The 14,651-nt window shown below is 40.6% G+C and overlaps 3 protein-coding genes across 3 annotated transcripts; 2 read left to right on the top strand and 1 right to left on the bottom strand.

The window, feature by feature from the left end:
- The first annotated feature begins 249 nt into the window (after positions 1 to 249).
- Positions 250 to 3,221, top strand: LOC122760021 (glucosamine-6-phosphate isomerase 1). Its single transcript, XM_044015084.1, has 7 exons — positions 250 to 411; positions 581 to 708; positions 1,251 to 1,352; positions 1,776 to 1,958; positions 2,046 to 2,230; positions 2,653 to 2,827; positions 2,935 to 3,221. The coding sequence occupies exons 2-7, from the start codon at positions 585 to 587 to the stop codon at positions 2,982 to 2,984; spliced, it is 819 nt and encodes a 272-aa protein (XP_043871019.1). The 5' UTR covers positions 250 to 411; positions 581 to 584; the 3' UTR covers positions 2,985 to 3,221.
- A 739-nt stretch (positions 3,222 to 3,960) lies between these two features.
- Positions 3,961 to 10,337, top strand: LOC122760022 (NEDD4 family-interacting protein 1-like). The gene is made up of 8 exons (XM_044015086.1): positions 3,961 to 4,164; positions 5,367 to 5,451; positions 6,730 to 6,869; positions 6,983 to 7,070; positions 7,453 to 7,577; positions 7,720 to 7,786; positions 7,882 to 7,990; positions 8,625 to 10,337. Exons 1-7 carry the CDS (start codon positions 4,129 to 4,131, stop codon positions 7,986 to 7,988), a joined length of 648 nt encoding a protein of 215 aa, XP_043871021.1. The 5' UTR covers positions 3,961 to 4,128; the 3' UTR covers positions 7,989 to 7,990; positions 8,625 to 10,337.
- On the bottom strand, positions 8,671 to 13,669 carry LOC122760023 (putative fibroblast growth factor 1). Its single transcript, XM_044015087.1, has 3 exons — positions 13,348 to 13,669; positions 11,718 to 11,821; positions 8,671 to 11,537 (listed from the first exon to the last, which is right to left on the bottom strand). Exons 1-3 carry the CDS (start codon positions 13,511 to 13,513, stop codon positions 11,337 to 11,339), a joined length of 471 nt encoding a protein of 156 aa, XP_043871022.1. The 5' UTR covers positions 13,514 to 13,669; the 3' UTR covers positions 8,671 to 11,336.
- Positions 13,670 to 14,651: the final 982 nt, after the last annotated feature.

The raw sequence follows: 14,651 nt of genomic DNA on the forward strand, positions 1-14,651 counted from the left end.
TAGTAATTGTTATATTACATAGATCTAGAGATACTCTGAATGAAAATAGTAAATATTTATTACATACTGTGCATCAGTGATCATTAATGCAGTATTTTATTCATGATAATACACTGTTTTTAATTTATACGAGGTAGTAAAGTACTTTAAACATGTTTTTCTGTCTTTGTAGATGTCGTCATGTCCTCCTCCTCCGCGGTGAGACGCTGTTTGTCTCCTCCTGCAGGAAGGAATCACATGATCAGTCCAGATCCTGTCTGTCTCTCTCTGTGTGTGTGTGCGCTCAGTAAAAAGAAACATCACTCACACACTCCGAGGAAGCGCTGCTGTTTGTTCTCACTCTTTTCTTCTTCTTTGTGTTCGGCCAGGACAGGAAATAACAGCCGCGCTTTTATCACCTTTATTCACGCGGTGCGTAAAAGCAGCAGCAGCAGCAGCAGCAGCTTGTTGACTCCACTGATGTTGCTGCTGATGTGATGGTGTGATTTCCTCCATGAGTCTAAAGTCTGTTTGAGGTGTGTGTGAGTGCGTTTTCGTTCGCTCATTTACAGAAACAGCGTCCTTCTCTGTTTTCCACCAGAACCATGAAGCTGATCATCCTCAATGACTACGATCTGGCGAGTGAATGGGCTGCAAAATACATCAGAAACAGGATTTTACTCTTCAAACCTGGTCCGGACAGATACTTCACTTTGGGGCTGCCTACAGGTAAGCAGCAGCAGCAGCAGCAGCAGCAACAGCTCATTATCCCACACTCTGTAGGCCAGAGACATTATGTTAAAATCCATAAAAGCTCCAGAAAAATCCCCTCATGCAAAACTCCAGAACATCATGTTTTTTTGGTTGTTTGTTTCAGTCAGTCACAGAGGTGGATGGATTATGTCAAAATGCTGTAAAACAAATAAAAAATAAAATAATAATAAATAAAGTATAATAAATAAATCCTCTTTTCAAGTCGAGGTGAAAATCAAATAGGCCCACAAAACACAAAGTGAAAATAAAACACCTTAAATCAGCGTCTGACTAACTTAAAGAGAAAGTAACTCCCTGGAAATCAGCTGACTCTGTGTTACAGGCGGAATGAAGTCACACAGTGTGCCTGTATGATATGTGTGTGTGAATAATAGAGAATGAAAGCTCTTGCATTATTCCAGAAAGGTCAAATAGAATGCATGAATCTATAAGCATTGTCTAATTGTTTTACATCATCATCATTTGTGTTCTCTTTTTTTTTTGCCGACTTCTCTCAGGAAGCACACCTCTGGGTTGTTACAAGAAACTGATCGAGTACTACAAGAATGGAGAAATCTCATTCCAGTTTGTAAAGACTTTCAACATGGATGAATATGTAGGTGAGTTGCCACTACCCTTTCTACTCATGATGTGGTTACAGAGCCACTGCTGATATTGTTGTCTCGTAGAAGGGCCACTTTAACCAACAAGGAAGCCATGAAAATGTACCTTAATTTATTTATTTGGTATTTGGTTTTTAAAAAAACAAAAAAAAACAGCAACCAGTCAGTCAATCAGATGTTATTTATATGGCACTTTTCACACAAAGTAATGTTACTCAAAGTGCTTTGCAGGATAAAACAAAACAAACCGCTCTTCAACCCACATAACTGGACATTTTCATGTACAATCAGAAAGAGAAAATAAATAAGAGTTATTTTGACAGGGTCAGGGTCAACAAAATGTCCCCTGAGCCAGCAGTTTGACACCCCTGGTAAAAGCTGTGATCTTCCATCAACAACCTGCTTTAAAATCTCTCCTAGGACTTCCTCAAGCTCATCCTGAGAGCTACCACTCCTTCATGTGGAACAACTTCTTTAAACACGTAGACATACGAGCGGAGAACACACACATCCTGGATGGCAACGCAGCCGACCTGAAAGCAGAGTGTGACGCCTTTGAGGAGAAGATAACAGCAGCCGGGGGGATCGAGCTCTTTGTCGGAGGTCAGGACGCCTCGGTGAACCAATATCACGTTGTGACATCATCATGTGATTGTCTCAGCTGAAAGTGCTCTCACTGTTCCATGTTAGGTATTGGACCCGATGGCCACATCGCCTTTAATGAGCCGGGTTCAAGCTTGGTTTCCAGAACCAGAGTCAAGACTCTGGCAAAGGACACAATCATGGCGAACGCCAGATTCTTCGATGGGGATCTCACAAAGGTGCCCACCATGGCTCTGACTGTGGGAGTGGGCACTGTCATGGATGCCAAAGAGGTTTGAAGCCATTGTGTCCTTCTCTTGCTTCATGTGTTTTGTGTTAGGATTGATTTGATTTCTGTCATTTATTTATTAGGGCCCGAGCTCAAACGCCAGCCTCATGACGCCAGAGAACTAGGGATGCACAATATTGGATTTTTCGCGATATCTGATATGTCGATATATACAATACCAATATATTTTTCCCTATGACCAAATGCAGAGGTCATTTAGTCTCTTCTGTCATGAAATTAATATGATATTTAACATGCTCTTGTCGCAGCAGATGTAGATATACAGTACATGTTCTTCATTGTGCAAAATAGACATATAAAAAATACTAGATGGAGAATTGGCTGACTGATTTTTATGTGTTTGCCGATGTAATTTTTCTGACACACTATAAAAAAACACACAATGGAATTTCTGCTGTTTCTCAGGTCATGATTCTCATCACCGGAGCACACAAGGCATTTGCGTTATACAAAGCAATAGAGGACGGTGTGAATCACATGTGGACAGTGTCTGCTTTCCAGCAGCACCCACAGACTGTGTTCGTATGTGACGAGGACGCCACGCTGGAGCTGCGGGTCAAAACTGTGAAGTACTTTAAAGGTGAGGCAAAACCACGAAGCTTCAAATGACTGTATTTCACTTGTAATAAAACACCGACAGGGATCTTTGAAATTGTGCTGATGTCAAATCTTGCTGTTTCTCACCAGGGATGATGCACGTGCACAATAAGCTGGTGGAGTCACTGTCCGTGGACTGATCTCATGAGATCTTCAAACTTTGTTAGTTCATGAGGTGTTTTTGCTGAAATGATTCTTTCGCCCCCTGATGGAGGCACGCTGATGGACATCAAGCAGTGCCATGATGATCACAACTCAGATATAATCTGGTGCTGGTAAACTAAAGCACAGGCTCACACGCAGTCATGTGACTGTTCATACAGCCGTGCATATGTTTGCTCTTTGTAATAAAGTGAGTTTCCTTTTTTTACCTTGAATGTGTTTTGGGATTAGTGCTGTTGTCTCGTGTCACATGACAACATGGAACAACCCGTGCTGCCTTCATGTGATCCATGTAAAACTCCCAACACCAGAAGTGACACGTTTAAAATGAAACTGCTTTCTTTACAAATGGGGGGGAGCAAAGTTCACATACTTAACAACTGCACTCAACAGTTTCAACATGCAGTACTTATCCTTTATTGTGTTATCATCTGTAAGCACCCAAAAACAGTCAGCACATTTTGGTAAACTTCATTTGCAATTTAACAATTTTTCAAACTAATCAAGTGACCAGATTGTAAAATAGGCAGTTTTATTTATAAAGCAAAGGTAACCTTTAAAAGGGAAGTATAAAAAAAGTATAAATAAATACATTTATTAACATGTAAGGTAAAGAGGAAAACTATAAATTATACACAATTTGTAACAGAATTAAGTAGAAATGATGGTGTATAACCTCAGATTTTGAAGCATAGTGAAAAGCACCTTTTAGAACTGTGATGAAATACAATTGAAGACACAATTCAATGTGGGCCTCAGACTGGGCTATATTAAAAACGAAATTAAACAATATCATATTATGTAATATAAATTACCATTTCGTAATCCACATCTCAATAATTTACTTTATATTTTGTTTTTTGGAGACACTACTACTTGGGCTTCTTCTCAGTTACCGCTGAAGCGATTTATTGTTGACACGAAAAAGTCGGCGAGTTTCCGACAGTCATTGAAGGTAGCACCAGAGCAAACAGTCAGGAGGAAGAAGGAAGGAGATGGCCGACTAGGTGAAAGGCTTTAACTCACTGCTACTATTTCGACGGCGACATTCCCTTCACACATCACACAGTGACAACTCAAGCGCAGCAAAGGACGTGTGTAACGTCTCGCTTCTCTTCCACAATGGCGGAACAAAACAGCAACGTCAGATACCAGGAGGTAGGTGACCGTTTACTGCCACGCTGTTAGCGGCTAACACCAGTCAACATTAGCCCGCTGTCACCGAAGGAAACAACGAGCTGCTGCACCGACACTTGTTGACGGGAAGGCCTCAACTGGCGATTAATACCGTTGGCTTATACCAAAACACATTTCTAACCCCTAATACAAATGTTTGACATACTTTTGTATTAAATTGGTTACTCATCAGTGGCTCAGTTACATTAGCAGCTTGTGAGTCAACGGTGTCTGTTATTTTTAAAAGGCCTAAGCAGGAGTGTTCTGAGGTGATCTGAATCTGGTGGGACTAAACCTGCTAACAAGTCAGTGCAGCTTCTCTCATAAGAATATACATGTTTGCAGACATGTCCATTATGGGCGGATGTTTTGTAAGATCCACTTACATATAAATATTGCAGGTTAAACTGGTTAAGCAGTTGGTACATCCCAACTTGTTTTGTGATAAATGCAAAAGGGTATTTGCAAAACAAGAGCTACCTTGTGGTGTATGTGTGTTTTCCTATATTAAAAAGGATGTTACATGTGCTTTTCCTTGGTTTCTTTGTGCCTGTACACCCAAGTATCGAGAAGAACCTGAATACTTTTGGTTTGTGTGAATATGTTGCAATTTCGAGGGCATTTTGAAAGGCACAGGTTGACATTTTTCACCAATGGCATTTCATGAGCCGGATACATATTAGTGATGCACAGTATGCTGATATATCAGGAGTACTTGAGCCGATAACTGATACTGATATATATGTCTTTCCTTTTGCCCAACGGCACAGGTCATTTAATCTCTTCTGTAGTGAAATTAACATATAATCAATCATACTTATGTCATAGCAGTTGTGGATATAAAATATCTTTATGGTGAACTATAAATAAGCACCAATAACATATTAAAACCAATATCTGCGGATAGCGATATTGTGCCGATAATATCGCGCATCCCTACTTATCAGATGGTATTGGGTAACAAATGTCTATTGTCTGTCATAATATGAATGTTAATGTTGCCATATTGGCCAACTCAGTTAAGACACTAAGTGTAATTGATGCCACTGTGTTCTGTCTCTTCCTAAATGACACCTGCTAAGTTTTGTTTTCATCACAACCAACAAGTAGATATTTCATGAAGGCTTGTGTTTTAAATGTGGCCCAGTTTTTCATTCATTAACTCTGTTAACTGTAATTAACAGCTGGTGAATGAGGAGGAGCCATCCCAGGAGGGTGCAGCTCAGGACGCACCACCGCCCTATAGCAGTGTTTCTGCAGCAAATGCCGGTCAGTAAACTTCACAGCCTCATGACCTAGAATCTATTAGTGCCATCTTTATAATAATATACAATTTTATATGTATATTACAATATAATACACTCATTTAGTAATGGAACAAAAGTAAAGCAAAGTTGTGTTGCTGCTTCAGTTCACGATTGTCATAATATTTGCTTCTTGTGGAGGAATGTTGTGGTTTCCTCCTCAGTCCTCTCTCGTCTGCTGTATCCACCGATTCAGCTGTTTTTTTCTCAGTACAGCAAAATGTGGAAGTGGGAGGATGCTCAAGTCACATGATTTCTACATGTCCTCTTTAATTTACTGAAACTGTTTCCATTCACATCTACCGTTTTAGTAATATACCATCTTTTCCGCCTCCCTTTAGTGTAAAAACTTGAATGTGATATTTTTAAGATTTTTCTGTGTCTGTATTCAGGTGTTGTTATGTGCAAATCATATATGTGCATAAACCAGGCTCATGAAAACATACCTCATGTCTAAAATGTCATTGTTGGGGAACACAAGCATAGAACAGGATATTGGTTCATCAATATTTATGCAAGTGTGTGCAGACGACCTCTGCTCTGGACTGAGATCAGTGTTGTGGAGTGGAGGAGTTTTTAATGCAAGGCCTTTCAGGAAAGCTCTAATGTCTCCAGTCTCACTTCCCGAGAGAACAGAGGTTGAAATGTTGCACAAGTGGGTGCAGCCTTGAGCTCTTCCTGCGTGAGTCCAGGGATCGGGTTAAATGCTGTTTGTGTTTGAGTCTGGATTACTGCCAAATGTCCCAGATAAGCAAAAGTAAAACAAAAAGACAAGTCTTGTGATGGAACATAAACAGTAATAGAGACACACTCTCCTATACATATACAGTCTTTTTATCCTGCCCTTTTCCCTCCCTGTCCTGAGCCTGTGTTTACCAGTTTCTGTGTGAAAGAAGTGCGATTTGTTTGTCAGCAGTAAAAAACCCAAATAAACCAGTAAATATTTAACAGGTTTGGGTTTGTCACCAACATTTTTACATTTACGATCACATTTCAAAATAATTTGTTTTGGACTTTGTACATTGACTTCATCAACAGCTCAGTTAGTGGAGAGTGATCCAAGATCAGTGCTGTTCTTTTCCCATTCAGTCATAGATATCATTTTCATTTTATAATTTGCTTTTCCCCTATGTGAATCCTGAATCTGCAATGTTGTTTAATTAAATATAATATATACATGTTAATGTATGATACATTAACACACCTTTTTTTTCTTCTTCTTTTTTTTTTTTTACCTCCACAGCCTTCTTTGAATACAAGGAAGATGGAGGAAGATTTCCCAACCCTCCATCTTACAGTGTTGCCACCACTCTGCCCTCCTATGATGAAGCTGAGAGAAGCAAAGTAGAGGCTGCTGTGCCTCTGGTCAATGGAAGAGTCACGGTACATCCGTCTCAAATCTCTCATCTTACTCTGATACCTTTGCAAAAAACACAAGTTTTCCAGGTAAAGACAATTAATGTAACATATTCACACGCTTGTTGTTGCTGTTTCAGGAGGACGACTTTGTGGCTAGAGATGACTTTGAGGATGCTGATCAGCTGCGAATAGGAAATGACGGCATCTTCATGCTCACTTTCTTCAGTAAGAAAGAACTCCTGACGCTTTTCTGTAGATGATGTGTCCACCATTCGTTTCCCCCTAATAGCTGAATGATGTTCATTGTCACTTGCATTAAACTGATTTGTAACCCGTTAAAGATTATGTATGTGTATACACAGAGTGATCTGTTGGCTGAACATGAAACAGTCCATGCTCTCCTTTGTTTTTCTAACTGAATGTGGCATGTAGCAGCTCATCCAAAGTACAAGTTTATTTTCTCTCTTAAGTTGTCTTTAAGCAGGAGAACGTGTTCTAGCTTTAATCTTTTCACCACACATATTAACTGCCATATTTAAAGCAGCTTAGTGTTTTATGTGAAATTATTTCCTTTTCCATTAATTACGGTCTTGCTCTGCCTCACCAGTGGCGTTCCTCTTCAACTGGATTGGCTTCTTCTTGTCATTCTGTTTGACCACATCAGCTGCTGGTCGGTATGGAGCCATCTCTGGCTTTGGCCTGTCCCTCATCAAATGGGTTCTTATCGTCAGGGTAAGAGGTGTTTACTAAATATGGTCTCTAGGTGCATGATTACTACTGCTACTGCTGCTGCTTATAACTGCCACTGCAGTAGTTTGTCCCAGTATTGTTTTACAGCAGGCCTGAAACACTCACCCACACTATCTTGTTACAGTTTTCCACCTACTTTCCTGGTTACTTTGATGGTCAGTACTGGTTGTGGTGGGTCTTCCTGGCTCTGGGTAAGTGAGAAGCGTTAGTTTATTAACAAATGGCACTTGTCTAAGTTTGTATCCATTTAACTCCTCATGTTGCCTCTTGTTTCTTTGGACTTTAGGCTTCATGCTGTTCATCAGAGGCTTCGTTAACTACTCCAGAGTGCGGAAATTAGCTGATCCAGCCTATGCCACTCTTCCCCGAACAAGGGTGCTCTTCATCTATTAGAGGTAAATGTCATTCCTGTGTACACTCATCATGTGAGCCAGGTGTCTCACCTGAGACAAGTACATGCAGTACATGATAATCCTTTTACGCTGAGTGATGAGTGACTGTTTACTTTGTTTAAAAACAATCTGACATTGATTCTTCACTCACTAAGAACACAGTTTGTCTCTTAAGACTGTAGTGTGTAACAACAGTAATAATAACAATACAAACAAATGTCCTTTACATAGAAATGATTGTCAAATGAGTTCACATGATGGCGATTGAGCCCGTCAGCTCCACACGACTCTCTCTGTGTCTGTGTTTCGATCTTGTGACACAAGTTACATCTAGGGCTGCAATGATTCATTGCTCAATCAATCACTAAATGCATTTCCAAATATGTGGACAATTGATTAATCAGTTTGAGGTTTTTTTTCCTGGTTCTTATAATTGATCTATATCACACTTCATGTAACTGGTGAACCAATTTTGTGCTGTTTATTTGATGTTCAAAGGCATTAAATCAGTGGCTGAGTTTGAGTTTTGTTGCATCATTAGAATCAGCAGTTGAACATGGACAAAGAAAGTGCACTTTTTTTTTTTGTTTGTTTTTATTACATCAGACTTTTACATCTTTCCGTAAAACAAATGTAGGATGACGGTTGTGGAAGAATGGACACGATGGAAAAGAACCGAGGAATTGAAACTGAAGATGCTCCACGAGAAATCCAACAGACGAGTTATAGGTGAAGTTGAGTCTCAATAAAATATTCAGGAATCGTATCACTTGTTTTATTTTGTTTTGAAACTTAATGGGAAAATGTTAACAGTAATAGTCCCTCAGTGTACTCATTAGTGGTGAATGTTAAGTGCTATTTAAATCTCAGTCTGTAACGTTTAAGTAATGCCTTATATCATTTGATGGTAGCATACGAGCATGCGTCTGCCCTCGAAGTCCGTTAAGTAGGAGAGTCTCGTGTTGGTAACACTTGAAGCCAACAGGTATCATGTATAATACAGCACTCTGAAGGCTGATCATAGCATGTAATACACTTGTTAGTGTAATCTGCACAAAATTTTTAATTGTGACTATTATGGGCTGTTTGTAGACACCACACATACACTTAAAAAGGCAAATTAGGTTGTGAATGCTATTATATGCATCAACACAGTACAGTAGTCCACTCACCTGTTGGCTTTAAATAGTGTTGCCCTTTTTAGCCAGAAGATGGCAGTGTTTTTTTTCTCCCTTTTACCTTTTAAACATTGTAAAACCTGTTCATCAGGGGCTTTGAACACGACACACACAAAAAGCACATTGACACGACAACTGTGTGTTAAATGTTACGGCTTTGCCTCTAAAATGTTTTGTTGTACATTGAGACAGGTGAAACTAACCTTGTTGGAAAAAGAGATTTTAAGTTGCATATAAGATCAAAGATAACGTTGCTTTGAAAATAAATCTAAATAAATAAGAACAAGCAGCAACTAAACACCACATGACAACAAAAGTCAGGTGATGGTTCCCGCACAGCTCAGCTGACCGTGAGGGGACACAGGTTTTCGAACAGTGACCGCAACCAAAATTAGGTGCAGGAGCAGATTTTCTGCTTTACGTTGCCTAAAACAGCGTGACCTTTGAGTGACTCAGCAGTGAGTCAGTGGATTAGGAGTCACAGTCACAGTCACCGTCAGCAAAAAAAACTCTATAATTGGAGAAAACGGTCTTTGGCTGTCGGTGTTTCAGCTGCTAATGATCTGGCTGAAGCATTAGGAGCACATTATCCAAGAGTCTTTTTCCAATTTGGTCTTTGCCTTAACATTTAATTCACCAATTGGGGGCGGTGTTCATATTTTAGGCAGAGAAGGGGCTCAACCTTTTCTTTTCTTCCTTTTCTTTTTTCGAAAAGTCGTCATGAGTTGCAAAATGTCAGCTATTTTGTGGATATTAAATATATATCAAAGAATGTTGTATGCAGGTGCACTTTTAGAAACATAGCTGATAAAACCCAGAAAGGATGTTTTCAACAAGTCTCACACATGGAAGTCATAAACTTTATGATGCAGCAAAGAAAGATGTATTTTCTTTGTGTGTGTTTTTAATCAGGAGGAAATGGTAAGTCAGTAATGATACTGCACACTTAATCATGAATCAAAAACTGTCAGTTGGAGTTCATTTAGATCTAAGGCTGATCCAGCAAATTGAAATGTTTCCCATGAATCTTTCACTGCATACTTCTGCCATGGCTTTGACACAGACCCCATTATGCTTATTTCTGTGTGATGTAGAGCTGCAGTCTTGGGGTTTTGTTGTTATGAAACTGTACAGAAAATGTTTAGTGTTGAATAAATGTCACTTTGAACGAGTCTCATCTCTTGTCCGGAATAATAACCGCTGTGTGTGACTTTTTATATAATCCAAACCCAGAGAGGAGGTTTATCATCTGCTGTTATTTACATGTGAGGGTTAGAAAACTAAAGTGCTGTGGCAAAACTCAACACTCACACAAATTTGGGTCATTTTGAAAAGTAACAGCAGACTGGAGGTGAAACTGTGTTAATGTGACTTTTTATTCACAGCTGACAGCTGTGGTCTCTATTTCTGCCCATACATGACTTTGAAGCTTTTATATATTGAAAGTTTTATCGACTTGGTTTAATTTTTCACCCCCAGGATGAAATAAATGACAGGAAAATCGAACGAGACAGGACTTGGAGCATGTGAACGTCGAGTTACATCGTGTGTCATTAAACATTCAAGTCAGTGCCATGAAGTATGAGGAAACGGGACGTTTTTAATATTTCTCTTAGGTCATAGTGATCTTTTTGAAGCAGTTCCTGCCATGATACCTCAATACAGAGCCTCATGAGAAATAAATTACCAATTCCCACCAATTTCTATCCACATCTGGAAACAGTTTTTTTCTGTCTGCTACAAAAAGAAAAGAAAAGAAGAAGGTGGTAGTGTTTATTTTTCATGCCTCACAACCAACCAAAATGACCTTTGGTTTGAGAACAACTAATATAAATAGTATGATATCAGCAGAGTATCCGTACCGTGTTCTTTTTTCATGTTAAAAAGAAGACTGGACACCAGTGATGGTGTCGACGTGAGATGACCTGGATTCACTCATTAAAATAGGACGTGGATGTTGTGAATACATGTGTTTTTGAGAAAAAGATCATTGTTAGTAATAAAAGGAAAAGTGTAGCTCGTGATTTCTCTGATAAATAGACATCAGAACAGGACCACTGCTTTCCCCTGCAGTCCAGCACTTCATACCTCTTCACATCTTCTTTCACAAAAACAAATATTTTCCTTAAGCAGCCTCCGGTCCTTTTTAGCAGAGTTGGAGAAAAACATCTTTACTCTCCGGAGCCGTCCAGCTGGCGGGGCAGGAAGAAGACGGCCTTCTGTCCGATGTGAGTTCTTGGACCCACCTTAGGTTTTCCGTTCTTTTTCAGAGCCACGTACCAGCCCCTCTCCTGATATTTCTGAGCCTGGTATGTGTTGTAGTGATTCTCCTCCAGTTTCTCCAGGAAGTAAGATTCATCAGTGACTGTGGGCTGAGAGAGAGACAAAAAAAACACATTAGCAGCTGGAGATTAGTTACTCTATTGGTGAGTGATCATTTGCCACACGTATATAAATATGATCACGAACGATTTATGTTCAAATGACTGCTGCATCATCAAGTTTAATAGTGTAATTTACTTTGCCATAACTCATGCAGAGTGCATACTCACTGAGCTGTACAGACGTCCCTCATCGCTCATTGCCAGATATCGGCCCGCTTCTGTTCCCTGGATGACCACCACACCCCGGTCAACAGCTTTGATCTTTAAAACAGCTGAGAGGAGGGAAAAATGTTGAAATAACAGCAGCGTTTAAAACGAATGTGTGAGATTAGTGCTAAAAAGTAATACTCCAGTGAATCAAAAAGTGCTGCATCTTTAATTTGTTTGATTGGTTTCATATACAGTATATACTTAATCCATATTATTGCTCTACATCATGTTGCAGTGAAAACATAGATCCTAGATAATAAATGAGCTATTTTTATTATTATTATTATTACTATTACTGGCAGATTAGAAAATGACCTTTAAAGCAAGAGTCAGAGGATTGACTTATGCTAAATACGTTTCAAATCTTTTTCAAATGTCGTTATATGACAATATTTTATGGGTAGAAAACAAAAAAGACACTTTAGTTAAACTTATAAACAATTTGCAATTCTGCAGCAAAACACTCAAAGTGTGTTTAAACATTAACAAGTTGATATATACTGTATATGAAACTCTGACAAAAGTATTGGGACACCTGACCACCACACCAGCAGGGACTGTGATGATGTCATCAGACAGCTTCAACACTTCTTGGAGGACTTTTCTCACTGATGTTGGACAAAAATGTCTGGCTCACAATCTGTTCCAGTTCATCTCTAAGTTGCTCAAAGGGTTTGAGGTCAGGACTCCATGTAAAACATGTAGTTATGAACAGTGGTGTGCACAGGGGGGGCAATTGCCCCTCCCCCTGGTGCCCTAATAGACAACAATTCTGCCTGTCCTCTAGAGGTAAGGTCAAGGAAGTGCCCTGCTGCCCTTTTTGTGGCCTCCAAAGCTAAATATAAATGTAAATATTTCTAGTGGAGGAAAGTGATTTGATGCCTTATAGTAGCGTGGAACTGTTCAGTACAGTATGCATTTTCCATTAGGAATGTTACCAAAATAACTGGAGCCCTTCCCTTGGTGTACCAGAGTAATGGGGGAGCTAGACCCACGACAGTCAGCCGACTGGGCGACTGAAAAGCATAACTCCCTGGTGACCGGTGTTTCTTCAACGCCCGCAGTTTATTCTCACACAAAGTTTGTGTTGAGACAAACAGCCACAAACTGAGCCAAAAACAACTCAAGCTGCTCCGTTGTTGTCTGTTGTGTCGCCGTTCGTTGTCAGTGCAGCGGTACAACGCCATGCTACGTGCGAAATGGAAATGCCAGCCTGACTGTGGGCTTTACCGTTGCAACTGTACCAAACTGTGCGGCTTTGTAGATGCCCCTTGCAACTTTGTTTCCTATTTGAGTACCCTTCAAATCATAATGGTGCCGTTATGACGTTCCCTACTGTCCCTACATGACCGTGTCCTTAAAGGACATGATATTCAGTGATATACTAGTGGTGCCCTTTTCATTTCACCCCTGTCCTCCCAAGTGTCTGTGCACACCACTGGTCATGAATGGGAGGAGTGTTTGTTTTTTCTCTCCTCCTGCTCGCTGTATCAGACACACTCCTGCAGCAGAGGCAGTGAACGCATCATGCTGTAAAGGCCTGACCTGGATGTGAGTGAGCGGCTCTGTGACTGTGCTGCGGTCTTACTGTGAGCATCCTCCTCCTCCTCCTTCCTCCTGTGGCCCCGCACCGTCCCATCAGGCAGGATCTGCAGGTGCTGTCCGCCATTCATGCAGTAGAGCCGAGTGCGCCGCCTGTAGTCCCGCAGCGCAGTCTGATCCCGCTCCGCCGCAAACACCCCCACATCCGCCATGCGGGCACACACGGCTCCGATAAAAGGAGGGTGAAAAAAAGGAGAATTCTTTCTGTCATCAGACACCAGCAGCGCCGTCCGTGTCTCCCTGCAGTGGTCAGGTGTTTACATGCACGTGAACGAGCGCAGAGACCACACAGGCAGCTGGATGCGCGTCCCCGACTCCTGGCTTCACCCTCCAACTGGAAAGATAACACAGGCCTCAACTTTGTAAAAATGCAACCATCACAAGATTAAACATAGCAGACGTTTAAAGGTGCAGTGTGTAAGAATTAGTGAGACTTCCACAACTCTCTCTGCACTTCATCCTTGCTTCTTTGTTGATTTGTGCTTTGGTTTTTGTGTGTGTGGGCGAAACCTTTCACCATTGTAATCTCCCACTTTAATGTGAAATGCAGTCCGTTCAGGTCGCTGCACAAACATGTCTGCTTAAGATGGCTGCCCCTGTATAATCAGGCCCTTGTCTAAAGTGCATAATACAAAAAAAAGCTTCTTCTAAGGCGACAAAATCCTAATAATCTTCATTTGTAAGGCAATTATAGACTTACAAAAACATACTTATTATGGATGCTCAGTTCCTTCCCATAAACTGACTAAGTGTTACACACTGATCTGTAGATCAGTCGTAAGTCATGGCAGCACAGAACTCGGAAACATCTCTATATCATTCATCACCTTAAGTCTATTTTAATTCCAGCACTCCAGTGACGTTTGAACCAGAACCATGAAATATGACTATATCTCTCTCTCCTTGTCGACCTCACACTGGTAACTGCTGCCTTCCGCACTGATTTTTCAGATTTATTGCTGAATGTTAAAGTCCTGCTTGGCCTTGTCCCACGTCATGTCACCGAACTTCTAATGCCATTAAGCTCTTACTGCGTTGTCATATGGTCAGACGCAGCCTCACGTGAGCTGAAGGAGCGTCTGAAACCACGGCTCCCACACGTGGAACAACCTTCTGCTGCTGTTTTAAAATCACTTTTGTAATGTGTTTTTTGGGGATTTTACTCCTGTTATCTATTGCTCCCCCCCACCACACACACACACACACACACACACACACACACACATTTTATTTCAAAGATAACACAGGGCACTGTAAGGGGGTCAGGGGTCATGGTACTAAAGTATAATC

The sequence above is a fragment of the Solea senegalensis genome, unplaced genomic scaffold (assembly GCF_019176455.1).
Source record: "Solea senegalensis isolate Sse05_10M unplaced genomic scaffold, IFAPA_SoseM_1 scf7180000012844, whole genome shotgun sequence".
Lineage (NCBI taxonomy): Eukaryota > Metazoa > Chordata > Actinopteri > Pleuronectiformes > Soleidae > Solea > Solea senegalensis.

Excerpts from the sequence above, each read along its gene's own strand:
- LOC122760021 (XM_044015084.1), top strand. The coding sequence starts at position 585 with ATGAAGCTGATCATCCTCAATGACTACGATCTGGCGAGTGAATGGGCT. Across the intron at positions 709-1,250 it reads CACTTTGGGGCTGCCTACAG|GAAGCACACCTCTGGGTTGT; the intron begins GTAAGCAGCAGC and ends GACTTCTCTCAG. Across the intron at positions 2,828-2,934 it reads AACTGTGAAGTACTTTAAAG|GGATGATGCACGTGCACAAT; the intron begins GTGAGGCAAAAC and ends GTTTCTCACCAG.
- LOC122760022 (XM_044015086.1), top strand. The coding sequence starts at position 4,129 with ATGGCGGAACAAAACAGCAACGTCAGATACCAGGAG. Across the intron at positions 4,165-5,366 it reads GCAACGTCAGATACCAGGAG|CTGGTGAATGAGGAGGAGCC; the intron begins GTAGGTGACCGT and ends TGTAATTAACAG. Across the intron at positions 7,578-7,719 it reads AATGGGTTCTTATCGTCAGG|TTTTCCACCTACTTTCCTGG; the intron begins GTAAGAGGTGTT and ends ATCTTGTTACAG.
- LOC122760023 (XM_044015087.1), bottom strand. The coding sequence starts at position 13,513 with ATGGCGGATGTGGGGGTGTTTGCGGCGGAGCGGGATCAGACTGCGCTG. Across the intron at positions 11,822-13,347 it reads GGAGGAGGAGGATGCTCACA|CTGTTTTAAAGATCAAAGCT; the intron begins GTAAGACCGCAG and ends CCCTCCTCTCAG. Across the intron at positions 11,538-11,717 it reads AGGGACGTCTGTACAGCTCA|CCCACAGTCACTGATGAATC; the intron begins GTGAGTATGCAC and ends TCTCTCTCTCAG.